The sequence below is a fragment of the Bos javanicus genome, chromosome 9, assembly GCF_032452875.1.
Source record: "Bos javanicus breed banteng chromosome 9, ARS-OSU_banteng_1.0, whole genome shotgun sequence".
Taxonomy (NCBI): Eukaryota; Metazoa; Chordata; class Mammalia; order Artiodactyla; family Bovidae; genus Bos; species Bos javanicus.
In genome coordinates this window covers 13,219,180-13,246,485 of record NC_083876.1, presented here as the reverse complement: position 1 = coordinate 13,246,485, position 27,306 = coordinate 13,219,180, and the positions used below count along the sequence as shown (strand labels likewise).

The window sequence follows — 27,306 nt, the reverse complement described above, 5'->3', positions numbered from 1 at the left end:
ATTTGCAAGATTAGAGAATGAGCAGCAAACAGAACCAGAGCCACAGGGCTTCTGCACAAAAGGTGGCCCACACTCCTCAGCCACGGCCCCAGGAAGGCCAGCACAAAAGCAGAGTAAAAGCGCAGTAACTCCAACACTCCCCTCTACCCTCTCCTGCAGACCTCAGCAGGCCCTACCCGAGAGTGTGCCCATGAAGCCAAGAAAAGTCTAACTGAGAGGCTCTGTGGCATGGTTTTTTCCTTATTTCTCTTGCTCTCTCTCTCTCTCTTTTTTTTTTTAACTTAAAGGCTAGGAGTTAGTTATATAACAAGTTAAACTACCCTTTTGTTCCGTTGTCCAGTCCTATTCCTCTCCCTCACCAGATATTTGATCTGATCTGTCCAGAATCAAGCATCACTGTAACTTAGAATGCATTCTTCCATTTAGTAGTCTTACTAGTGAGGTTGAATATATTTTCACAGGTTAATCGCCTTTCTATTTTTTTTACTTTTTGGTAAGTAAGAAATTCTCTTTAGGACTTCTCTGATGGTCCAGTGGTTAAGAGTCTGCCTGCCAATGCAGGGGACACGGGTTCAATCTCTGGTCAGGGAAGATTCCACATGCCGCAGGGGAACTAAGGCTGCACACCACACCTCCTGAAGCCTGCACACCCTAGGGCCTGTGCTCTGTGATAAGCGAAGCCGCTGCAATGAGAAGCCCACCGCCACAACTAGAGTAACCTCAGCTCGCAGCAACTAACAAAAGCCTGAGGGCAGCAACCAAGGCCCCGCGCAGCCATAGACAAAGAAATAAATCATTGTTTTTTTAAAGAAATTCTCTTTAACCTTTTTCTCAGTAGAAGGGTATTTGGTACATTTAGGTGCATTCTGTTTTCATCTTCTGGAAACTGCCTCATGAAGTCCTTTGTCCAATTTGTATTAGGTTGCCTTTTTCTTACAGATTTATGAGTACTACATATAATCTGGATGCTAAAATGTTATCTTAGCATATAAATTACAAATACCTTTCTTAGGCTCTCTTTTTGTTTATTGTCTTTTGTGGCACAGAAGCTTCTCATTACAATGTGTGCAAATCTATCAGACATACTTAGCGGGTTGTGCTTTTCATATCTCCTGTTAAACAAATAATCTTTCTACTGCAACCATAAAGATAATCTCCTATATTTTCTTCAAGTACTCTTAAAGTTTTATTTTTCACATTTAGGTTTTTAATTCATCAAAACTTTTTATGTACAGTGTGAAGAAAGTATCAAAAACTCTACTTTTTCTCATGTATCTACTGTCTTGACATATATAATAAATAAGGAATCTTTCTTCCATTGATTTGTATTGCCACCTGTAGCAGGATTTAGCTGGAAACATAGGCAACAGAATTCATGACATTTCCCAGCCTTCCTTGCAGCTGCTGGGGCCATGTCTTGGCCAATGAGTTGTTAGTCGAAGTAACATGTGCAACCTTCTGGAAATGTCCTCAGAGGAAGCATTCATTTTCCATTCCTTAACCTCTTTCCTGCTTGTAGAATGCTGCTTGTAGACTTGCTGGTTGGAGCTGCAGAAGCCATCCTGAACCATTAGTTGAGTTTAGAAAAGCAGGCCATGCACAGTGGTATAAAAAGATGTAAGTCTAGGGGCTTCCGTGGTGGCTCAGTGTAAAGAGTCTTCCTGCCAATGCAGGAGACATGGTTTGATCCTTGACCCAGGAGGATCCCACATGCCTCAAAGCAGCCAAGCCCGTGTGCCACAACCATTGAGCCTGTGCTCTAGAGCCAGGAGCCACAACTAGCAAGTCCATGTGCCACAATTACTGAAGCCTGTGCACCCGAGAGCCTGTGCTCCAAAGAGAAGCTTCTGCAATGAGAAGGCCTCAAACCACAACTAGAGAGAAGCCCCAACCCTTCACAATTACAGAAAAGCCCACACAGCAGTGAAGACCCAGCACAGTCAAACATAAATAAATAAAATTATTTTTTTTTAAAAGATAAAAACCTAGGTCCCTGACTTCCTCTGGACTAACAGGTAAGAGAAATAAACAATATCTTGTTTAAGCCATTGTCATTTTGAGTTTTTGTCACTCACAGAAAGAAATTCTAATACATCACATTTATATCAATGTCCCATAAACACTTTAGTCATTTTTCTTAGTGATTATTTCTCTTCTATTAATCTGCTTGTCTATCATTGGGCCAGACACCACATGCTTTAATTAATAAAATTTTGTATTGAGTTTTGGAATCTACTAGTTTTGGAATTTAACTAAGTAAATCACCTCTTATAGTACCTTTTCAGAATTGTTTTTGGCTGTACTTTGACTATTATTCCTCCATATGAACTTTAGAATCAGTCTAATTCCATGGGGAAAAGAGTGATGGCATTATTATTTGAATTTTTATTATTTTATTTTTATTTAACTTATGAAAATGAACACCTTTATGAAATTGAAGGTTCCCATACTTGTGAGGTAGGAGGTATGTAGGGGCTTATTTAGTGGCTCAAATGGTAAAGAATCCTAGATTCAATCCCTGGGTTGGGAAATACCCTGGAAAAGGAAATGGCAACCCGCTTCAGTGTTCTTGCCTGGAGAATCCCATGGACAGAGGAGCTTGGCAGGCTACAGTCCAGGGGGTCACAAAGAGTCGGAAAGGACTGAGCAACTACAGAGCAACAACAGGAAATATGTGGGCCCCGGGCTGAGCAGTTTGAGTTTGTCAAGTAGAGTAAACTGGAGCTTTGTTTTCCCTAAACACTCTAAGGATAAAGTTAATGGCAGAAGCTGGGTTCTGCTGCAATAAAGAGACAAGATGACCACTCCTGAGGTCAGGGAAACCTCCCTGACTATACATATGCAGGAAGACTGGGGGTGTCAAAAAGGGAGGGGGACACCACCCCAAGATAAATGTGGTCAAACCTCCCACAGGCCTTTGTGCTAGAATCCATCTTGGTAAAAACATGAACAAGCATATTTTGGAGGACCCTAAAACAGGTCAGATGAGGGAAAAGAAGTGAGACAGTTGGCCAGAGAAGAACAAAGACCTAGAGGAACTGCCCTATATAAATGATTAAACCGCCTCTTTACTTCATTAGGTAAGACGTCCATACCCTTTCTCTTTGGGTGTGTATTTCTGCCTTCTCCCTCTCTCTCTCTGTGTGCGTGTGCGTATGCGTGTGTGCACGTGCATGCACTAAGTCCCATCCAACTCTTTGCGACCCCATCGACTGTAGCCCACCAGGCTCCTCTGTCCATGGGATTTCCCAGGCAAGAACACTGGAGTGGTTTGCCATTTCTTTCTCCAGGGGATCTTCCTGACTCAGGGGTCGAACCTGCGCTTCCTGCATTGGTAAGCGGATTCTTTACCACTGAGCCACCAGAGAAACCCTACCTAAGGGGTTATTGATGGTATAAAAAATACAATTATTTTTTGCATGTTGATCTTGTATTCACCATTCCTGCTGAACTCTTATTAGTTCCAAGAGTTTATCTGTATAATCTCTTGAATTTTCTATTAAAAGTTGGTTCTCCATATACCTGAAACTAACACAACATTGTAAATCAACTACATTTCAATTAAAATTTTTTTAAGCTGGCCCTCCATATCTGCAAGTTCTGTACCCACATATTTAACCAACCACAGATTGAAAATACTTGAAAAGAATTTTCCAGAAAGTTCCAAAGAGCAAAACATGAGTTTACCAGGAACTGGCAACTACTTACATAGGAATTATGTTTGTACTTACAACTATTTAGGGCTTCCCTGATGGTTCAGACTGTAAAGAATCTGCCTACAATACACAGACCTGGGTTTAAACCCTGGGTCAGGAAGATCCCCTGAAGAAGGGAATGGCTACCCACTCCAGTATTCTTGCCTGGAGAATTCCGTGAACAGAGGAGCCTGATAGGCTCCAGTCCATGGGGTGGCAAAGAGTCAGACAAGACTGAATGACTAACACTTTCACTACAACTAGAGCCACCAGGGAAGTCCATTTACATAGTATATACATAGTATTAGGTATTGTAAGTAGTCTAAAGGTGCTTTAACATATGTAAGGAAGGATATACATAGATTATATGCAAATATTACGCCATTTTATATAAGGACATCCCTAGATTTTTATATGGGGGCACCTGGAACCAATCCCCAGTGGACACTGAGGGACAAATATAATTATTTTCCATCAAGCAACCCTAGGGACATGAAAAAGTTTAACTGACTTGATGGTAACAGCATCAGAGTCTTGAAACAGATTAAGAACAGGCAAGAAGTTTGGGTGGCAGTGGTAGAGCCTAATCAGTAACATGGGGATAGAACTAACAAGGAAGAGCTGGGATTCTGAACAAGGACACAGGCTAGCACTGGACCCGAAGACGGGGCCTGAAACACAGAGCTGGGGCGGAGGAGGGGAAGGCAGCCTAGGGTCAGGAGTAATTCAGGAGTCAGGCACCTCCACTCCCACGGAAGTCATTTCAACGCAGATGGGTTTGAACAAAAACTAGACTTTGTCCAATCTGAAGAAAAATGGGGACAAAGTGGCACTGTTTTGATTGAGACACTGAGGGCCGGTAGGCAACACCACTTCAGTGCAGGAAAAAAAAAACAAAAAATACAGTGAAAGAGAAAAGACCTGGCTCCCCACCAGCAGCGGACTCCCGGAGGCCAATTTAGACTGAAACTTATTGACTTCTCATAAACATTGAAAAAGGAGGTAATTTTGTTGAGTTATATTGTCTCTTTAAGGACGGTAGTAATAAACCCTTCTTTTTATAAATTCCCATCACCCACTTCTGGGTTCTTTGGTGGTGTTTTAATTTTCATCACAGGACTCAAACTTTTAGAGTGTGACCCTCTGAGTTCCAGGCATCTATATAAGGGGGCCCTTGGGTCACGTTACAATAGTATGGCAATAACTCTATTACCTGGAATAGGATGCTTAGTCTTTTGTGTTTGAAGGTCTAAACGAAGAAATAAAGAGGAGAAGGTAACTGGGTGACAGGTCCATAAGGTGACAGACGGTTGAACTCGTCCAGCTTGCATTCTGAGTCTTGGAAAAGCCTGCGTGCCCCTCTGACCAGAGAATAAGCCAGACGCTGAACGCTGTCGTTTCCCAGGGCACTGTCGTTCTGCATCAGCCTGCCACCTGCTGGTCATAACAATCGATGCAACATGTTACTGGTGTCTCCACACCATCCAAACAGTATGCTGCTGCTGCTGCTGCTGCTAAGTCGCTTCAGTTGTGTCCGCCTCTGTGCGACCCCACAGACGGCAGCCCACCAGGCTCCGCCGTCCCTGGGATTCTCCAGGCAAGAACACTGGAGTGGGTTGCATTTCTGTGCCTGGTAATAAATGCTTCCTGGGTCAAACCAAGGAGGAGAGAGAAGTAAACATTCCTGTAACAATATGACAATGACAAAACAATTACTGATAAAAACTCTTAGAAGAAAAAAAATTCTTAGAAGATAAGAACTATAACTCTTACATTTGTTCTATAATTAAGAGTCTACCTAACACAAGCGTTTTAATGTCACCTGCTTCAACATTTAGTGAAATGGACCATCAACAGCCTCCGCTCACACCACAGTCACGTGAAATGTGAGGAAGCACAGGAGGACGAGACCACAGGGATTTTAGGATTTCTACCCAGATGGCGGATAGCCTTGTATTCATCACTATAGACAACACCATGGACAAAAGAATTTCAATTTCTCTAACTGAAAATTGGAGGTGACCTCAGCTCAGTGCCAAAAATACCTTCCGCTTGAACTCCTGGAGAACAGACTCTCCAAGACCCAAAAGTAGGACTACGTCAATTTCCATTGTACTGAGAACTTTGCTGTGAAAAGAGGTTTCCATGGGTCAACACCACAATTCTCGGAGCAGACCTGAAGGATCTCCCAACGTCGGCTATCTCCAGAAGCAGCCAGCCACCCAGGCAGACCCTGGAGTAGTGTTGAGTAACAATATTGGGCCCAGGCTTTAAATCTGAAGTCCCATACATCAGGGATCCCCAGCCTCTGGGATCTAATATCTGATGATCTGGGGTGGAGCTGATGTAATAATAATATGAATAAAGTACACAATAAATGTAGTGCATTTACATCACCCCAAAACCACCCTCCCAACCCAGTCTGTGGGAAACTATCTTCCATGAAACTGGTTCCTAGGGCCAAAAAGGTGGGGGACTGCTGTTGTACAGCAAAGCCATCTATCACAGGGACCTCTCATGGCCAATTCACAGCTTTACCTCTGGCATATATGCAGTCAAAAGGCATCCTCAACTCAAAACTCCATGACATGGACTTCCCTGGTGATCCAGTGGTTAAGAATCCACTTGCCAATGCAGGGGACATGGGTTCAATCCCTTGTCTGGGAGGATTCCACATGCCGTGGGGAAACTGGACCCGTGCATCACAACTGCTGAGCCTGAATTCTAGAGCCCGTGTTCTGCCACGAGAGAAGCCACCACAGTGAGTAGTCCGAGCACTGCAGCTAGAGACTAGCCCCTGCTCACTAAAGAAAAGCCCACACAGCAACAAAGACCCAGCACAACCAAAAACAAATAAATAAATAAAATTATACAGAAAAATTGAGAGACCCCTTCTGTGTAGGAATGGGTCTGAACTGCACCACCAGCAGGTCTGCCTAGACTGAAGGACAGTTTCCATACAAATACTAGACATCTCGATAAAAATTCATCAATCCCCAAAAATATATATGACATGGGAACTTTAGTGATAACAATATACATTATATTTTAAGCTCTTCACTAAAGGAAATCCTTATTTTTTTAAAGTAGTTTGTTGCTTCCAAACAGATAAGATGTATATTTTTTAAAAACTCAAAAAGTCTGCTTCTTAGGCTTCCCTGATGGTCCAGTGGTTGAGAATCTGCATGCCAATGCAGGGGACACAAGTTTGATACCTGCTCCAGAAAGACTGCAGATGCCATGGAGCAATTAAACCCACGCACCACGACTGAAGCCCATGAGCCTAGAGCCCGTATTCCACAGCAAGAAGCCACCGCAATGAGAAGCTCACGCACAGCAACTAGAGAGAGCCCGCATGCAGCAACAAAGACCGAGCACAGCCAAAAATAAATAAATCTTAAAAAAAAAAGTTCTGCTTAATAACTCAATTTTCAATCTGTCTGTGCATCAGTCCATAGATCACCACAACACCGACAATACTTTCCACATTACCATTTAAAACGCAGAAATTAAAAAGTAATAAACTATAGAGTAGTAGAGCCTTCATTTAGAAAAAACTATTTGTCAAGAGAAATTATTGCTTCAAGGAACAGGAACTATCATGGCCAAGATATCAACTGTAAACAAGAAAGTAAGATGCTCTGATAGAACCCCCCTTGAACTGATTGTAAATCAGACATTTCCTTTGTGCTCTCATTATTCCTGAAGGGAGTCACAACACAGCTTCTCCAAAATGTATACTTAGCCTAAAGCAATTTTAGAAAGTTATATTTTCAACATCTTTTTTAATGTGCACTAAAAGTCTATTGAAAAGAACTAAAAAGACTTAACTCCACATTGGCCAGAGGTTTTTTTAACCCTATCAGTTATTGTGAAATCAGACAAATTTACAAAAAAGAGAAACAAATCTGTCATGTGAAATGTGTGAGGAATTCCAAAAGAACATAATGCCTGTCTATCCCTTGTAGGCAATATATTTTAAAATATTAAATTGAACTGTCAATAATATAAAATAGAGTATAATCTAGGCACAGTGGTAGAGAATCCACCTGCCAACACAGGAGATGCAAGAGACACAGGTATGATCCCTGGATCAGAAAGATCCCCTGGAGAAGGAAATGGCAACCTGCTCCGATATTCTTGCCTGGGAAATTCCATGGACAGAGGAGCCTGGCGGGCTACAGTCCCTGGGGTTGCAGAGTCAGACACGACTGAGCGACTAAGCACAGTAGTATCTTAAGGTCTTTCCATCCAGTAAGTTCTTACTTGTGTTTTCTCTTTCAAACATGAAGATGATACTAAACTTCTGTCAAAAAGCATGTACTTTACACATCATGAATCTGTCAGAATGTGAAAATTCTGCAAAATAAACGGCCTGGTTTCTTTAACAGGTAAATGGCATGGCAAGGGGAACAGAAAGGTATAAAGCTGTTACAGATTAAGAGACTTGGAATGCTCAACATCCTATGTCATTAAAGAGCTGCAAATCTAAACAACGAGACAGCACTACACACCTGTTAGAATGACTAAACTCCAGGACACTCTAGACACCACCAAATGCTGGGAAGGATGTGAAACAACTGGAACTCTTGTTTAGTGCTGGTGAGGATGCAGAATGGCACAGCCATTTTAGAGGGTCTTCTGTTGTTCAGTGCTTTCTTAGAAAACTAAATCACATCTTACCATGTGATCCAACAGTCATGCTCTGAGTTATTTACCCAAATGAGTGGAAAACTTAAGTCCACAAAAAAAAAACCTGCATGTAATAATATACAGCAGCTTTATGCATAATTACCAAAACTTGGAAGCAAGATGTCCAAGATGTCCCTCAATAGGTAAATGGATAAACAAAGCCATACAATGCAATGGTATTCACCAATACAAAGAAACCCATTATCAAGTCATAGAAAGACATGAAGGAACCTTAAATGTGTGAATGCTTATTGCTAAGTGAAAGTAGCCAGGATGAAGAGGCTGCATACTATATGATTCCAACTATATGAAAAAGGAAAAATTCTAGAAACAATAAAAAGACCACTGGTTACCACGACTTGGGAGAGAGCAGGGAGGAAGTGATGTATAGAGCACAAGGGATTTTCAGGGCAGAGAAATTATTCTACATGATACTGTAATGGTGGATATATGATATTATACATTTGGCAAAACCCATAGACCTGCACAGTAGTAAGAGTGAGCCCTAAGGTAGACTATGAACTTTAGTTAATACTAATACTTCATTATTGGCTCATCAATTATAACAAATGTACCACATCAATGCACCAGTGCAAGATGTTAATAATAGGGGAAACTGGGCATGAGGGGAGGAAGTAAGGGAATTGTCTATGAATTCTGTTCAATTTTTCTGTAAACCTAAAAATGCTCTAAGGAATAAAATCTGTTAACTTTTTAAATAAGAGAAACAACAAATTTTTATTTTTTAAGTTAATTAACTTTAATTTTTTAAATTAAGTATAGTTGATTTACAATACGGCGTTAGTTTCAGATATACAACATACTGATTCAATTTTTTTGTAAATGTATTTCATTATCCTGCTGCTGCTGCTGCTAAGTCACTTCAGTTGTGTCCGACTCTGTGCGACCCCATAGACGGCAACCAGGCTCCCCCATCCCTGGGATTCTCCAGGCAAGAATTCTGGAGTGGGTTGCCATTTCTTCCTCTAATGCATGAAAGTGAAAAGTGAAAGTGAAATTGCTCAGTTGTGTCCGACTTGTAGCGACCCCGTGGACTGAAGCCCACCAGGCTCCTCCATCCATGGGGTTTTCCAGGCAAGAGCACTGGAGTGGGGTGCCATAGGTTATTACAAAATATTGGGTATAATTCCCTGTGCTACAAACAGTAAATCTTTGATGCTTATCTATTTTATGTATAGTAGCTTGTATCTATCAATCTCATCCTCCTAATTTGTGCCTCCCCATCTCTCCATCCCCATCCTATTTGGTAGCCATAAGTTTGTTCTTTATGTCTATGAGTCCGTTTCTGTTTTGTCTATAGATTCATTTGTGTTATTTTTAATATTACTGAATAATATTTTGTATCATTTTTCTATTCCACATATAATTCATGTCATACAGTATTTGTCTTTCTCTGACTTATTTCACTAAGCATGATGTTATCTGGGTCCATCCCTGTTGCCACAAATGGCAATATTTCATTCCTTCTTTCGGCTGAGTAATATTCCATTTTATCCATTTTATATATATTAAATGTTGATGGGCACTTGGGTTGCTTCCATGTCTTGGCTATTGCAAATAGTGCTGCTCTGAACTCTGGGGCGCATGTATCTTTTCTAAATAGATCTTTTGTTTTCCAGATATATACCCAGGACTGGAAATGCTGGATCATATGGTAGCTCTATTTTTAGCTTTTTAAGGAAATTCCATACTGTTTTCCATACTGTCTGCACAAATTACATTCCCACCAACAGTGTACAAGTATTCCTTTTTCTTCACACCCTCTCCAGCATTTATTATTTGTAGGCTTTTTTGTTGTTGGCTGCACTGCATGGCTTGCAGGATCTTAATTCCCCAACCAGGGATTGAACTCGGATCTTCAGTAGTGAGAACTTGGAGACCTAACCCCTGGACCACCAGGGAAGTTCCATTTTATTTACAGACTTTACTAAAATTAATTTTTATTGGAGTATAGTTGATTTAAAATGTGTTCATTTCTGCTGTATATCAAAGTGAATAGTTATATATATACATATATCCCCCCTTTTTTAGATTCTATTCCCATGTAGGTCATTACAGAGTGTTGAGTAGACTTCCTTGTGCTATACAGTAGGTTTTATTAGTTAACTATCTTACATATAATAGTGTGTGTATGTTAGTCTCAGTCTCCCAATTTATCCCTCCCCCCACGTCCCCCCTTCATAACTATGTTTGTTTCCTACATCTGTGACTCTATTTCTGATTGCAAATAGGTTCATTTGTATCATTTTTTTTAGATTTTACATATAAGTGATATCATATGATAATTTTCTTTGTTTGACTTACTTCACTCAGTATGACAATCTCTAGGTCCATCCATGTTTCTGAAACAACATGGCATTGTTTCTTTTTTTTTCCAATTAAAAAAAAAAATTTAGTGTGGCTTACAGGATATTAGTTCCCATCCAGGGATTGAACGTGGGCCCAAGGCTCTGAAATCACAGAGTCCTAACCACTGGACCACCAGGGAAGTCTTATAGTATTTGTTGATTTTTTGATGATAGCCATACTAATTAGTGTGAGGTGACTGATACCTCACTGTGGTTTTGATTTGCATTTGTCTAATCCAACCAGTCCATTCTAAAGGAGATCAGCCCCAGGTGTTCTTTGGAAGGAATGATGCTAAAGCTGAAACTCCAGTACTTTGGCCACCTCATGGGAAGAGTTGACTCATTGGAAAAGACTCTGATGCTGGGAGGGATTGGGGGCAGGAGGAGAAGGGGACGACAGAGGATGAGATGGCTGGATGGCATCACTGACTCGATGGACGTGAGTCTGAGTGAACTCCGGGAGTTGGTGATGGACAGGGAGGCCTGGCGTGCTGCGATTCATGGGGTTGCAGAGTGGGACACGACTGAGCAACTGAACTGAACTGAACTGAACTGAATAACTAATAATAATGAGCATATTTTAATATGTCTATTAGCCATCTCTATATCTTCTTTGGGGAAAATGTGTATTTAGATCTTCTGCCTGTTGTTCTGATTGAGTTGTTTTTTGATACTGAGTTGTATGAGTTCTTTTATATTCTGGATCTTAACCCATTGTCTATTGTGTCATCTGCAAATACTTTCCCCCATACCATAGGTTATTTCATTTTGTTGATGGTTTCCTTTGCTACAAAAAGCCTTTTAACTTTTATTAGGTCCCATTTGTTTGTCTTTCCTTTTCTTTTTTTTTTGCCTTGGGAAACTCATTCAGAAAAATATTGCTACAATTTATGTCAAAGAGTATTCTGCCCAAGTTCTCTTCTAGGAATTTAATGGTGTCATGTCTTACATTTAGGTCTTTAAACAAGTTTGTGTTCATTTTTGTGTATGGTATGAGGTTGTGTTCTAATTTCATTGATTTCCATGTAGCTGTCCAGCTTTCCCAGTACCACTAATTAAAGAGGCTGTCTTTTCTCCATTGTATATTCTTGCCTCCTTTATCATAGATTAATTGACCATAGGTGTGTGGGTTTATTTCTGGGCTCTGTATTCTAATCCACTGATCTATGAATAAAACCAATTTTTAATTGAACTTATTCAGTAAAAAGACATCTTTGAGACAACTGGGAGAATTTTAATATGAATAAGTATTAGATGATACTATAATTGGAATATTATGCTTTGGGGCTTCCCAGGTGGCACTAGTAGTAAAGAACCCACCTGCCAATGCAGGAGACATAAGAGATGCAGGTTCAATCCCTGATTCAGAAAGATCCCCTGGAGGAGGGCATGGCAACCCACTCTAGTATTCTTGCCTGGAGAATCCCAAGGATAGAGGAGCCTGGCGGGCTACAGTCCATAAGGTTGCAAAGAGTCAGACATGACTGAAGCGACTTAGCATGCATGCATTGTAATTTTAGTGTAATAATGGCACCATCATTTTTAATCTTTTACCTGAAATGTAGGAAATGATGTCTGATAATTGGTTTTAAATAGTCTGGTGATGGTTATGGAGGAATGGGGGACAGGGAGACACAAGTTAGTTGAATGGGAGATAGATGAAACAAACTTGGCAAAATACTGATAATCATCAGAATCAAATTACTTGTCAATAGTAGTTTATTGGGAGAAGGCGATGGCACCCCACTCCAGTACTCTTGCCTGGCAAATCCCATGGACAGAGGAGCCTGGTAGGCTGCCGTCTATGGGGTCACACAGAGTCAGACACGACTGAGGTGACTTAGCAGCAGCAGCAGCAGTAGTTTATTATTCTATTCTCTCCACATTCATGCATTTTGAAATTTTTCATAATGGAAAGTTTATGCTAAGGCACATATTTTGAAATGTTTTTTAAGGATTGTGCTGATCTGTTTCCCTCACGTTGTCATTCAGTCGCTAAGTCATGACCGACTCCTTGCGACCCCATGGACTGAAGCACTCCAGGTTCCCATGTCCTTCACTGTCTCCTACAGTTTTGAGTCAGTGATACTATCTAACCATCTCATCCTCTGCCTCCAACATCTCCTCTGCCTTCAACCTTTCCCAGCATGACTAAAGGGCATAACAAAGCAGATTAGAACGTAGGCTGGGTTTTCACTTAGGACCACCTACTGCACAGCAATAGGAGGGGGACTGTGGGGGGATGACTGGGTCTTAGGTAGTAACTGGAATTTCTTTTCAAGTTTAATGTATTGATAGTCTAATCCAAAAGTAAAGTAATTTCCTTAACCTGCATCATAGCATTCAATGTATACATTCCCTTGCCAAAGCAATCAGAAAAAAGCCAACAATGACTCTTAGACACAACTGAAGCTATCACTGAAAATCCCTTCCAAGCTTCACAAAGGTAGGGTAGCATTCATTTCTTTAAATCTGTATCAAAACATTTAATTAACTCAAGCCTAAGTAGGGGCTTCCCTGGTGGCTCAGTGGTAAAGAAGTGCCTGCCTCAGATCAAAGTCCTCCCCATGGCCCCACCTTGTAGCCACAGTAAAAGACAGAGTCTTCCTTACCAGGTCACTCATGCTCTTCTCCATGAAAACGGATGTGTGGGGTCCACCTCTGCTGACACCACTGTGGCTAAGCTGTCAGCTTTGGCTACATGACAGATAGTAGTGTGACAATCCAGCAGTAGACTACTGAGATTTTTTTTTCCTGAATAAACACAAATTAATGAAAAAGATAATGCAAGTTTTAACAGATTAAATACCTTTTCTCCAGTTCTCTCAAAATACTTAGGAATTTTTCTTTGTAAAACTCTATGAAGAACCAGTTCTTCACTCCTGAACACAATTTTGTTATTTTATAGACACATCTTGTGTGTTAAAACCGTGACCTAGTTTGACTGCTTTCCTTTATACGTCATGATGCTACCACATTAGCATTTTTAACTCTATGTCTTGTTGTTGGTTTTTATTTGAGTTGAAGGGGTTAATCAATCATGAAAACTCTGAGTTTCGGTTTTGCCTTGGCTGTTGTTATTGTTTGAATTTTGTTCTTTGGTGCTTGTTTGTTTAAACAAAAAGAGGTCTAATGATAGAGACTGGAATCGTTTCATCAACTGATGTAATCAGTTCTGATGAATTTTCTTTTAATAGAAAGGATTAAATATAAGATTCTGATTTACTAGCATTATAGCTAGTGATTTGTAAGATCGGTATTTTTATTCCTGAGATACTCAACTAAAAGATAATCTCAACATAACTGCATTTTTCTTTTTACTTAAATTACTGGTACAGAAAACAAGTATAAATGTGTCCTATTAAAAAAAATAGCTAAATTTGGAAGTCTACATCTTTCATGAATACTGGGAATTGCTGATTTTTTAATTGATTTTTAATCGGAGGATAACTGCTTTATAATGTTGTATCGACTTCTGCCATAGAACAACATATCAGCCGTAAGTATACATATACCAACCCCACATCACCCCTCTAGGTCATCACAGAGCTCTCAGCTGAGCTCCCTGTGTTAAACAGCAAGTTCCCACCAGCTGTCTACTTTACATATGGTAATAAATGTCTCAGTGTACAAATTCAGAAAGCTTAACAAATTGGAAGCCAGATAAATAACGAATCCACACTTAGATGCATAATAGTGAACCAAAAGAGAACAGTCAAAAACAAGTTACTAAAAGCAACTAGAAGGAAAAGACAGATTAACTAAAAAGGGATATCATTTAGTCAGACACCAGACTAATTAATGACCAAAAAAAAGGGGGAAATATGCTCAATTTCCTAAGAGGAAATATTCATCGATTTTTGACTTGTAAAATATCAAACTGTAATTCAACAGTAAAGAAGATAGAGGTTAAAAAAAAATACCTAAAAAATGAAAATTCAGCTATTCCTCTACAAAAGGGTTAATCATAGCCCTTTTTTAAAAAGTAGCAAACTCACGTGTCATCTTAAATATGACTGAATTTATATAACCTTTTATATAAGTTTATATAAGGAAAAATAAGGTGCTATTGTGTTCATTGGCAGGTTATAGGGATACCTAGAGCCGGACATCCTGGAATGTGAAGTCAGGTGGACCTTAGGAAGCATCACTACAAACAAAGCTAGTGGAGGTGATGGAATTCCAGTTGAGCTATTTCAAACCCTGAAAGATGATGCTGTGAAAGTGCTGCACTCAATATGCCAGCAAATTTGGAAAACTCAGCAGTGGCCAAAGGACTGAAAAAAGGTCAGTTTTCATTCCAATCCCAAAGAAAGGCAATGCCAAAGAATGCTCAAACTACTGCACAGTTGCACTCATCTCACACACTAGTAAAGTAATGCTTAAAATTCTTCAAGCCAGGCTACAGCAAGATGTGAACTGTGAAATTCCAGATGTTCAAGCTGGTTTAAAAAAGGCAGAGGAACCAGAGATCAAATTGCCAACATCCGCAGGATTATGGAAAAAGCAAGAAAGTTCCAGAAAAACATCTATTTCTGCTTTATTGACTATGCCAAAACCTTTGACTGTGTGGATCGCAGTAAACTGTGGAAAATTCTGAAAGAGATGGGAATACCAGACCACCTGACCTGCCTCTTGAGAAACCTGTATGCAGGTCAGGAAGCAACAGTTAGAACTGGACATGGAACAACAGACTGGTTCCAAATAGGAAAAGAAGTACGTCAAGGCTATATATTGTCACCCCGCTTATTTAACTTCTATGCAGAGTACATCATGAGAAACGCTGGGCTGGAGGAAGCACAAGCTGGAATCAAGATTGCCGGGAGAAATATCAATAACTTCAGATATGCAGATGACACCACCCTTATGGCAGAAGTGAAGAAGAACTAAAGAGCCTCTTGATGAAAGCGAAAGAAGAGAGTGAAAAAGTTGGCTTAAAGCTCAACATTCAGAAAACTAAGATCATAGCATCCAGTCCCATCACTTCATGGCAAATAGATAGAGAGACAGTGGAAACAGTGGCTGAGTTTATTTTTCTGGGCTCCAAAATCACTACAGATGGTGATTGCAGCCATGAAATTAAAAGACGCTTGCTCCTTGGAAGGAAAGTTATGACCAACCTAGATAGCATATTAAAAAGCAGAGACATTACTTTGCCAACAAGGTCTATCTAGTCAAGGTTATGGTTTTTCCATTAGTCATGTATGGATGTGAGAATTGGACTATAAAAAAAGTTGAGCACCAAAGAACTGATGCTTTTGAACTGTGGTGTTGGAGAAGACTTTTGAGAGTCCCTTGGACTGCAAGGAGATTCAACCAGTCCATCCTAAAGGAGATCAGTCCTGGATGTTCATTGGAGGGACTGATGTTAAAGCTGAAATTCCAATACTTTGGCCACCTGATGCGGAGAGCTGACTCATTTGAAAAGACCCTGATGCTGGGCAAGATTGAGGGCAGGAGGAGAAGGGAATGACAGAGGATGAGATGGTTGGATGGCATCACTGACTCGATGAACATGGGTTTGGGTGGACTCCGGGAGTTGGTGATGGACAGGGAGGCCTGGCGTGCTGCAGTTCATGGGGTCGCAAAGAGTCGGACACGAGTGAGCTATTGAACTGATCTGACAACTTTTTAATATCCAGATCCCATTTTCTCAGATTATTTTTCCTGTTATAAAGTAACAATTAGTTTCTAATCCAGTATATCCTTCATTAATCAGAAAATATGAATGTATATGTGCAGAGAATTCTGACCAAAAAGGATTATCAGGAAGAGCTGACTCAACAGCACTGTGGTTTCACACACTAGTTAAAAGAACAAATTTGAACCTTAATCTTCTAATCTGCCTGAGTCATTCAATTTTAAGTTGCTTTACATGCACTTTCAGCTTATTTCTGAAGGTCATTCTGTTTCTTGTGGTTCTTATGTGATTTTCCCAGCTGATTCACTATCTGCTTCACTGATAATTCACATTTGCAAAAATTGACTTATTTTAAATTCCCTAAAGTCAAAGAGATAAAACCAGAACATATCTTCTAAATTTTTCAGTGTATTTAAATGTTACATATCAGTCTTTTCCAGGATTTTCCCAGAGGCAAAATTACTTATGTCTCTTTTTCAAGTGACTGCTTTTTCAGCATCCATATAGCAAATAAAAGAAAGGAAACTGACAAAGAAAATGTCATATAATTTGTAGTCAACAACTAACTTCACATATTATATACTTATCACTGAAATGACTTCCGAGAGTAAGCAAAATTGTACTCAAAAGTTTTAAGATGCAAAGATAATGAAGGAGGTGTTGAAAATCAAGAAAATTATGAAGAAGCACCACCATCCGAGGGGCTCTGAATTCTAGAAAAGGCAATAAACCTAAATTGCCATAGTGCCTCTCACTGACCTTGGACAACTTACTTCATTCAATTGTCATGCATTAGTTCCTCTCTTTTAAATGGTTATAATAACCATGTATCTGTGGGTGTATTACAATAATTACCCAATTGCTATGTTAGGTTGTAAAGCACTAAGAAAATTTAAACCCTGCTATAAAAATAATTGAGCGTATGCTGTCAGGTAAACATGACAAAAAACTGTTCACATTTACCTGCCTTACTTTGTTTACATTTTGATCATTGTCTGAGAACATCTGTCAGTACAGCTGCATGAAGGAAACAGGATATGGGAAAATATGTCCAGACTGTTCATTTTTTAAATTCCTTTCTAAAAATATGATCAATCGTCCTCTGGAATACATTAATCATATACCACTGGTTCTCTAGAAAATATACATTTAAAAAAGTCCTCTAATTCATAATTGTTAGAGAAATATTTGTACTTCCCTTGCACAGTAATTAAGAAATATTTTCTCCAAGGTACATTTTATTTATAGACTCCTTAGAGGCAAAAATCATGTTTATTCATCCATATGCTTTCATAGCAATCAGGTCGGGCCCTTGGCATAATATGAGGTTCCATAAATATTTCTTAAGTTGTTCTGTCTGCTGAAAGCTGAAATGGAAGATAAGTAAGTCAAGGTTCCTATCTTCAAGGAATGACTCACACACTATAAACAGCCTTAGTTATAGCACAATGTGTTAATATAAATGTATGAACAATACATACGAGAGCATGAGAAAGGGAGAGGTGGCCAAGAGACCTTTAAAGAAATGTGACATTTTAGTCCACAAACAAATAAGAACTCACCATGCACAAAAGAAGTAGACAAAGAAAACATGATGTGGAGTCCAATGTGTACAGCACCCAGAGGTGCAGAAGTGGTGGAAGGTGGAAGAAAAATGGGGCCCGTCAGTAACGGTCTTGTGTTCTCGACCAAAGTATTTAGATTTTATCTTCTAAACAATAGTCTCCAAAGTGGGGGGCACTCACTGCAGAGCATATGCAAACTGATTCAGGGAAAAATCAAAACATCTATTTATATTTTCTCATTTCCTTTTTAATTTTGAGTGTTCATTGAGTATATATATATATATTCATGTGTCATTTCAAATAAAAATACACAAATTGGGTCCATATTCAGAATTTTCATTGACGTAGTACACAACCAAAAGATGTGAAGACCCAGGCAATAGGTTATCATGAAGGGGTTTTTTAAAGGAGTAATAGTATCAGACCTGTATTATGTAGAGAGAGCATTAAGGTACATGCAGATGATACTGTAACAGGGAAAAGGAGAAATTTTTTTTCCAGCTTTGTTGAAATATTGACATATATGTAAGCTTAAGGTGTACAGCAAGCCTCAGCAAGACTGAGTGACTGAACTGAAAGTGTACAGTGTGATGATTTAACACATGTATATATTATAAAATGATTTCACAAGGTTAGTTAACATCTCCAAACCCTCACATAATTGCCTCTCTGTGTATGTACTGATAACATTTAAGATTTATTCTCTTAACTTTCAAGTATACAGTACAGTACTGTTAGTTATAGTCACCATGACATACATTAGATCTCTTGAACTTATTTATCTTGTAACTGGGAGTTTGTACCCTTTGACTGACATCTCTCCATTTACCTCACCCCACCGCCAGCCCTTGGCAACCACCAATCTACTCTCTATTTTCAAGTTCAGCTTTTAAATTTCAAATATAAGTGAAAAAATACAATATTTGTCTTTCTCTGTCTGACTTACCTCACCTAGCATGTCCTCAAGGTCCATCTATGTTCTCACAAAAGGCAAAATTTCCTTTTCTATATATCTGAATACTATGCCATTATATTTCCTTTATCCATTCATTTGTTGATGGACACTTAGGTTGTTTCCATGTCTTGGCTATTGTGAATAATCCTGCAGTAAACATGGGAGTGCAAACTTTTCTTTAAGACCCTGACTTCCTAAAGATATATATATATATACACATACATCCAGAAGTGGAATTGCTGGATCATATGGTAGTTCTAGTTCTAACTTTTTAAGGAATCTCCACACTATTTTCCCTAGTGGATGCAGCAATTTACACTCACGTCAACAGCTTCACCAACATCTGTTATCTTGTCTTTTTGACAACAGAATTTCTAACAGGTATGAAGTGACACCTAGTGATTTTGATTTGCATTTCCCTGTAATTAGTGATGTTGAGCATCTTTTCATGTATCTATATATGTCTTCTGTGGAAAAAAATCCACACAAATCCTTTACCCATTTTTTAATCAGACTGTTTGGTTTTATGCTATTGAGTTGAATGAGTTCTTTCATTTATTATGGATATTAACCCCTTATCAAATAGGTTGTTTGCAAATGTTTTCTCCCACTCTTTTTATTTTGCTGACTGTATCTTTTGCTGTACAGAAGCTTTTTATTTTAATGTAGCTCCACCTGTTTATTTTTTATGTTGTTGCTTATACTTTGGGTGTCATATCCAAAATATCATTGCCAAGACCAACGTGAAAGAGCTCTTTTCCTATGTTCTCTTCTAAGGGGTTTTACAGTGTCAGGTCTCACATTTAAGTCTCTAATGCATTTTGAGTTAATTTGTGTAAATGATGTAAGACAGGGGTCCAATTTCACTCTTCTGCATATAGTTATCCAGTTTTTACAACATCAGTTTTGAAATGGCTATCCTTGACCCATTGACTATTACTGACACCCTTGTCAAATATTAGTTGACCTTATAAGTGGGGGTTTATTTCTGGGCTCTCAATTCTGTTCCATAGGTCTATGTCTTCATTTTTATGCCAGTACCATACTGTTTTGAGCACTATAGCTTTGTAATAAAGTTTGAAATCAAGAATTGTGATGCCAGAAAAGAAGTATTATAAGAAAAATCAATATTCTTAGAATAGAGAGAAACCTTATACTCAATAGAAATTCTCCTACAAATCCTATCTTTTTAAAATATTTTAACAGACCTCCTTGAATAATTACATTAGGTCATCGTTTGAAGTCAGGCTGATTGGTACTACCTAAAGTTTTAGTGTCTCTCCTTTGCAAAAATCTATTGTCTGGGCAAGTATTTGGCCTAACACTCTGTATAAGTTACAAAGATAATTTGAGAAAAAAATGATCAGTGGAACTGAACTTCACAGAATTCTATGAGGAAAAGATCTCCAAAATGCTGGAATATATAATAATGTGATACAATTTAAAGAAAATAGTTGCTAAATCCTAGAGATTCAAAACCATAAAATGACAAAGAATTCTGAAATTAACCCAAAGAAATAAACTCTCAGATGATTAATTGTCACGTGTGGCAAAATAATAATAATTAAGACATTGAATAAAGTATCTCAATAACCATTATAGCTTGATAATCATCACTTGTGTTTATAATTAATTATTTTAGAGGAAAATCTGGAATAAAGGATGATTTTCTAGGGTGACATGTTCATCCAAAAATTCCTTTACAAGTTTTACTATTTCTAAATTTAGTGGTTCCAATATTTGTCTCTCCATTGAGTTTTTACACCCTATATACACATATCTATTTGATATTTCACCTTGGTAGTTTCACCAAGGCCAACATGGCAAAGCACTGTGAAATACGATAAGCACAGTGAAAGAACCAGAGTTACAAACTTCTCAGCTCACAAAGATAAATGAGACGTGATGCCAGTTCCTAGGACACCAACAGTTACAGAAAGGAACTGAAACAGCTGCACAGTCAGATACTATCCATATAATTCTGGACAGAAAGTGATTTGTATTTTGAAAGAGGTATAATAAAAATCAAATTGGAGCTTCTGTGCACTGTTAGTGGGAATGTAAATTGATGCAGTATGGAGGTTCCTTAAAAAACTAAAAATAGAGCTACCATATGACCCAGCAATCCCATTCCTCAGAATATATCTGGGGAAAACCATAATTTTAAAAGATACAAGCACCCCAATATTCATAGCAGCACTATTAAGAATAGTCAAGACATGCTACTGCTACTGCTAAGTCACTTCAGTCGTGTCCAACTCTGTGTGACCCCATAGACGGCAGCCCACCAGGCTCCCCCGCCCCTGGGATTCTCCAGGCAAGAACACTGGAGTGGGTTGCCATTTCCTTTTCCAATGCATGAAGGTGAAAAGAGAAAGTGAAGTTGCTCAGTCGTGTCCGACTCTTAGCAACCCCATGGACTTCAGCCCACCAGCCTCCTCCATCCATGGGATTTTCCAGGCAAGAATACTGGAGTGGGGTGCCATTGCCTTCTCGGAGTCAAGATATAGAAGCAATCTAAATGTCCATCGGCATTGGAATATTACTCAGCCATTAAAAAGAATGAAATAATGCCATTTGCAGCAATGTGGGTGGACCTAGAGATTGTCATACTGAATGAAGTAAGTCAGGGAAGGAGAGATATTGTATGACATCCCTTATATGTGTGTGCATGCTCAGCTGCTTCAGTCGTGTCTGATTCTTGGTGACTCTATGGACTATAGCTCACCAGGCTCCTCTGTCATGGGACTCTCCAGGCAAGAATACTGGAGTGGGTTGCCATGCGCTCCTCCAGGGGATCTTCCCACCCCAGGGATCAAATCTGCATCTCCTTTGTCTCCTGCATTGCAGGGGGAATCTTTACCCACTGAGCCACCTAGGAATCCCACATATGTAAAATCTAAAAAGAAACAATACAAACGAACTTATGTATAAAACAGACTTACAGACTTAGAGAACAAACTTAATAGTTTCCAGGGAGGGAAGATGGGAGGACGAGATTGGGAGTTTGGGATGGACATGTACACAGTGTTATACTAAAAATGGATAACCAACAAAGATCTACTGTATATAGCACATGGAACTCTGCTCAGTGGTATGTGGGAGCCTGGATGGAAGAGAAGTTTGGAAGAGAATGGACACCTGTATATGTATGGCTGAGCCCCTTTGCCTTTTACCTGAAACTGTCACAACATTGTTAATCATCTGTATCCCAATACAAAACAAAAAGTTAAAAAAAAAAAAGATGTGGTACATATATACAAAAGAACATTAGCCAGCTATAAAAAAAGAATGAAATAAAGCCATTTGCAGCAACATGGATAGATCTAGAGATAATCATACTAAGTGAAGTAAGTTAGAAAGAGAAAGACAAATGTTATATGATATCACTTATATGTGGAATCTAAAATATGACACCAAATGTGTTTATTTATAAAACAGAAACAGACTACCAGACATAGACAAAAAAATTTATGGTTACCAAAGGGGAAAGGGAATGGGAGAGGGATAAACTGGGAGTTTGGGACTAGCAGATACAAGCTAATATACATAAAATAGGTAAGCAATAAAGTCTTACTGTATAGCACAGGTAACTATACTCAATATCCTGTAATAAGCCATAGTGGAAAAGGATATAAAAAAGAATATATATATATGTGTGTATGTGTGTGTGTGTGTGTGTGTGTAACTGAATCACTTTGCTGTACACCAGAAAATAACATGACACTGTGAATAAACTACATTTCACAATATATAAATAAGGGAGTTCCTAAGATGGGTAAGTTCATTTTCTAAAACAAATTTAACAATAAAAATGATAATAGCTACCATATATTGAGACTTACTACCCATCATGTAGTGCTTCCCTGGTGGCAGTAAAGAATCCATCTGCCAGTGCAGGAGCCACAGGAGACACGAGTTCAATCTCTGAGTAGGGAAGATGCTCTGGAGAAGGAAATGGCAGCCCAGTCCAGCATTCTTGCCTGGGAAATCCCATGGACAGGGAGCCTGGTGGGCTACAACCCATGAGGTAGCAAAAGAGTTGGACATGACTTGGTGACTAAACAACAACCCATCCTATACCATGACTTGCATGCATTATCTTATTTATTTCTCATAATAACAAAATGAGTTGTTTAACAATAATAGTTGTTTCTATTAGTATCTCCATTTTACAGAGGAAGAAAAGAGCTAGTCTTTTGAACTAGGCACTGATCAGAAGACATTCTTTTTCCATGCAAAGACAGAATTTGGGGAAAAAGTAAGCCCTCACATGGTCTACAACTGTGCTGTCCAAAATGGCAGCCCAAGCCACATGCGGTTATCAAACATTTGAAATGTGATCAGTCTTAATAAAGATGTGCTATAAGTGTAATATACACACCACATTTTGAAGATTAGAACTGGAAAAAAGGATGTAACATATCTCATTAAATGGTTTCTGGTTTTGATGTGGATCATTTTTAAAGTCTTTTCTGAATTTGTCACAATATTGTTTCTGTATTATGTTTTGGTGTTTTGGTCCAGAGTCATGTGGGGAGTCATGTGTGATCTTAGCTTCCTAACCAAGAAGCTAAAGAAACCCCCAGCCCCTGCGTTGAAAGGTAAAATCCTAACCACTGAACTACTAGGGAAGTCCCTCAGTAAGTGTTTTATACTGATTAGATATTGAATTTGCAAAAATTTTGATAGATTTGATTAAATAATATATATTATAAAATAATTTCATCTTGTTTTACTTTTTTGTTTCTTAAGTTTTTAATGTAGCTACTAGAAAATGTTAAATTACATATATGTCATGCATAATATTTCTACTGAACAGCACTGGTTGAGAGTACTGGTAAAGGAAGGAATTACAAATCAAAAATAAATAAATAACCTCAACAACAATCTTTTATGGCAGTGAGCAGGAATTAAACGCCAGATACAAGGAAGTAAAAGGTGTTACTTTATACTTAAAATATATATATATATATATATATATATATATATATATATATTCTCTTGGGAAGATTATAAAAGGAAACAAAAACAAAAGTGCCTCCTCTGGGCCTGGAATCAGTGACAACAGAGTAGCAAGAAGTACACCCAGCACCCACCCTGGTTGCTAACATCACTGCCCTTGGAGAAATGGCAGGAGCGGAGACTATTCAGGATGAGCTGCGATAGCTTGTAATACCAGAAACTAAGGTAGTGCTCAAAAAATACACGGCAGGGACATATAAAAGGGGTACAGGAGCCAACTGAGAGGAGCACTCAAGTTACCAAAACTGGAACAATCTGAGCAATGAAATGAATAACAAAGTGCTGGATTATAACCCAAAGGATAAAAAGCCATGAGTCCACATTAACATAAATAAATGATTGAATAAACAAATATATGGGGGTGGGGGAGAGATAGATTAGGAGTCTGGGATTGACATGTACACGCTGTTATATTTAAAACAGATAACCATGGGAGTTACCTGGCGGTCCAGTGGTTAGTTAGGATTCCTCGCTTTCACTGCCTTGGCCCAAGTTCAATCCCTGGTTGGAAAACTCAGATTCCATCAGCAGTGCAGCGCAGCTTAGAAAAAAAAAAAATGAACAAGGTCCTACTGTCTAGCACAGGGAACTCTCAGTACACTAGAATAACCTAAATGGGGAAAGAATTTGAAAAAGAATGATGCATGTACATGTATAACTGAATCACTCTGCTGCACACATGAAACTAACCCAACATTGTCAATCAACAATACTCCCATGTAAAGTAAAAAATTTTAATAAATATGAGTCTCAAATTTTAGATATATATATATATACATATAATAAACAAATCAGGGAGAACAGACACATTTCCAAACAAAAGAATTCTGTCCTTCAAAGAGAGGAAGCATAAAGTACCTACCCCTCAAGTACAGGCTGCACATACTGAGAGAAAGGATGGAATGGGAGGGGGAAAAAGAGGAATTTGACACAAGGAAAAACCTGACAAACACCACCTCAAGCATGTGATGAAGTGTAATACCACCAGTGATAACCATTCATGATGAGCTATGCTGACAGCACATTCTCTTGAAATTATGTGATGACGATGGCAATTTACCTCTGCAGTCTTTCTTCAAAACCCGTAACTCCAGTTTAATTACAATAAAAGCATCCAACAAACCCAAATTGAGAGCCTTTCTACAAATTCTACCAGTACTCAACAAAACTTTCAAGGTCAGCAAAAATAAGCAAAGTCTGAGAAACTGTCAAGTCTGGAGGAGTCCCATGAGATACAATGATTAAATATAATGTGGCATTCTGGATGGAATCCTAGGACAGAATAAGAATATTAGGTAAAAGCTAAATAAATCTGAATATGAAGTATGAACTCCCATTAACAACAACCTATCAATGGCTAATTAGATGTTATCAATGTATCATACCAACCTAAGATATCAGCTATATGTCAAACAAGACAAATGGTATGCAAAACTCTCTGGATTATCTCCACAACTTTTCTTTAAACTTAAAACTTCTAAAATAAAAAGGATAGGGTTTTGCATTTTTTTTAAAGGACCTCTTGTGGTTTGAAAACTTTCAAGTTTTTGTTGGAATCTTTCTGATTCAAGTCCTTTATAACCTTGCTATTCAAAGTGTAGCCACCTGTGAACTTCCTAACACTACAGAATTCTGACAGGCCAGAATCCGCCTCAGAGAGTTTAAAATCTACGTAATTTCAGAAAGTAGGTCTGATTTGTCCTAGTTTTAACGTGATAACCTTCCTAGCCATTACCCATGCAGAGGTTAAGAATTCCTTCAGTAACTTCCACCCTCCCCTCTGGAAAAAGGTGACCCCTCTCATTTGTTCCCACGTGGACCTCACCAAGCGCCTGACCTGGCTGACTCAACTGTTGGCTTGTGAGTTTCTTCCCCGCTTTTATATCTCATTAATCTCCAGTTCCCAGGATTACTGCCGGTGGTCACACCAAGGCAAGATAGTGGATTTTCCTAGCGCTTCTCCCTGAGTCAGCAAATGCCCTGTGGAGACGTAAGTCAGATGACTGCATAGGGTGAACCACAGGAAACTGCTGATAACTGGGTATTTTGACTGCAAAGTAGGCAATTACATAGGAATCAATGTATCTATTGCCTGTTTTCCACCTTCAAAGCTATCCTAGGGACAATATGCTGTCACGGGCAGAAAGAACTGGGGTTGCTAATATCCATGGCAATTTTCCCTGTGGCTCAGCTGGTAAAGAATCCGCCTGCAATGAGGGAGACCTGGGTTCCATCTCTGGGTTGGGAAGAACCCCTGGAGAAGGAAAAGGCTACCTACTCCAGTATTCTGGCCTGGAGAATTTCATGGACTGGATAGTCCAAGGGGTCGCAAAGAGTCGACTGAGCGGCTTTCACTTTTATGGCAAATTACTACCATAACGGAACGTCATATACATGCCATCCACTCCAAGTTCTCCCCTTAATGATGCACGATTTAAGCCCTTGTCTTCCGCCTTAAGGTTCCCAGTCCCCGCTGCTCTCTGAGCTTTACCAGGAAGCGCAAGGAAGAGTAACACTAGTCTTTAGAATACCAGCGACCCAGCGGGCCTACAGCTGGCGGGCCCGACAACTCGGCGTCCGCAGCGCCTCAGCAAGCCAGGCCTCCGGAACCCGGCCGTCCCCGCCCCACCGCCAGCCAAGTGGCCCGACCTCAACATGGCGGCGGGGGCGGAGCCTGCGCGGCCGCCCCGGGGCGGGATCTATGACCGACGTGGCCGGGGGGCGGGGTCAGACTGGGGGTGGTGCCAGCGGCCCAGCTCACCCTGGCCACCTCGGCCCTGGGGCGGGGGGCTTCAGCGGTCAGGCTGGAGCTCTCTTTTCCGCGGGGCAGGTTTGCGCCGTAGCTCCCTGGAGACGTCATGAAGTCCCCAGTTTCGGACTTGGCCCCGAGCGATGGCGAGGAGGGCTCGGACCGCACACCGCTCCTGCAGCGCGCCCCGCGGGCGGAAACCGGTGAGTGGCGGCGCGATCCAGGGGGGTTTCGGGCAGGTGGCCGTCCCAAGGTGGAGGGTGTCCAGAGCCGCTCAAGCCCTCGGGGGCTGATATCAGGGAGCCCGGTGAGGGCCCCCCTCAAGCCTCCGATTTCTCGGATGCCCAGAAGCCCAGTGCCGGGCCCGGGAGTCAAGCGGCGCCGGGAGGCCGGGGCCGGGCGGAAGCTCGGGCGGGACCTCGGCAGGTGCAGCCCCGGGGGTCTCCGCAGGTGCAGCCCCGGAGGCCTCGGCAGGTGCAGCCGGCGGGCTCGGGCGAGGACCTGCTGGGCGCCGCGGACTCAGGGCGCCGGCCGATCTTCCGTAGTATTGAGCTGGGGACCCTGTGGAAGAACAACTGGGGGAGAGAACCTTGAAATGAATGGGCAGAGGGCGAA

The 27,306-nt window shown here is 40.1% G+C and overlaps 1 protein-coding gene and 1 long non-coding RNA gene across 10 annotated transcripts in view; one reads left to right on the top strand and one right to left on the bottom strand.

Moving 5' to 3' along the window:
• Positions 1-253: 253 nt before the first annotated feature.
• LOC133253685 (uncharacterized) lies at positions 254-26,423 on the bottom strand. The gene is made up of 3 exons (XR_009738378.1): positions 24,383-26,423; positions 13,369-13,510; positions 254-5,379 (listed from the first exon to the last, which is right to left on the bottom strand). It is a non-coding gene; the product is annotated as an uncharacterized LOC133253685 (long non-coding RNA).
• Positions 26,422-27,306, top strand: part of SLC17A5 (solute carrier family 17 member 5) — a 75,446-nt gene continuing 74,561 nt past the window's right edge. For 4 of the 9 annotated variants that reach the window (XM_061427217.1, XM_061427215.1, XM_061427212.1 and 1 more), the window contains exon 1: positions 26,672-26,894. In XM_061427217.1, coding sequence (XP_061283201.1) covers positions 26,801-26,894 — 94 coding nt within the window. In that variant the 5' untranslated portion in view covers positions 26,672-26,800. Of the gene's footprint in view, positions 26,895-27,306 lie in introns of all 9 variants that reach the window. The other 5 variants (XM_061427210.1, XM_061427209.1, XM_061427211.1 and 2 more) reach the window with 2 other exon arrangements.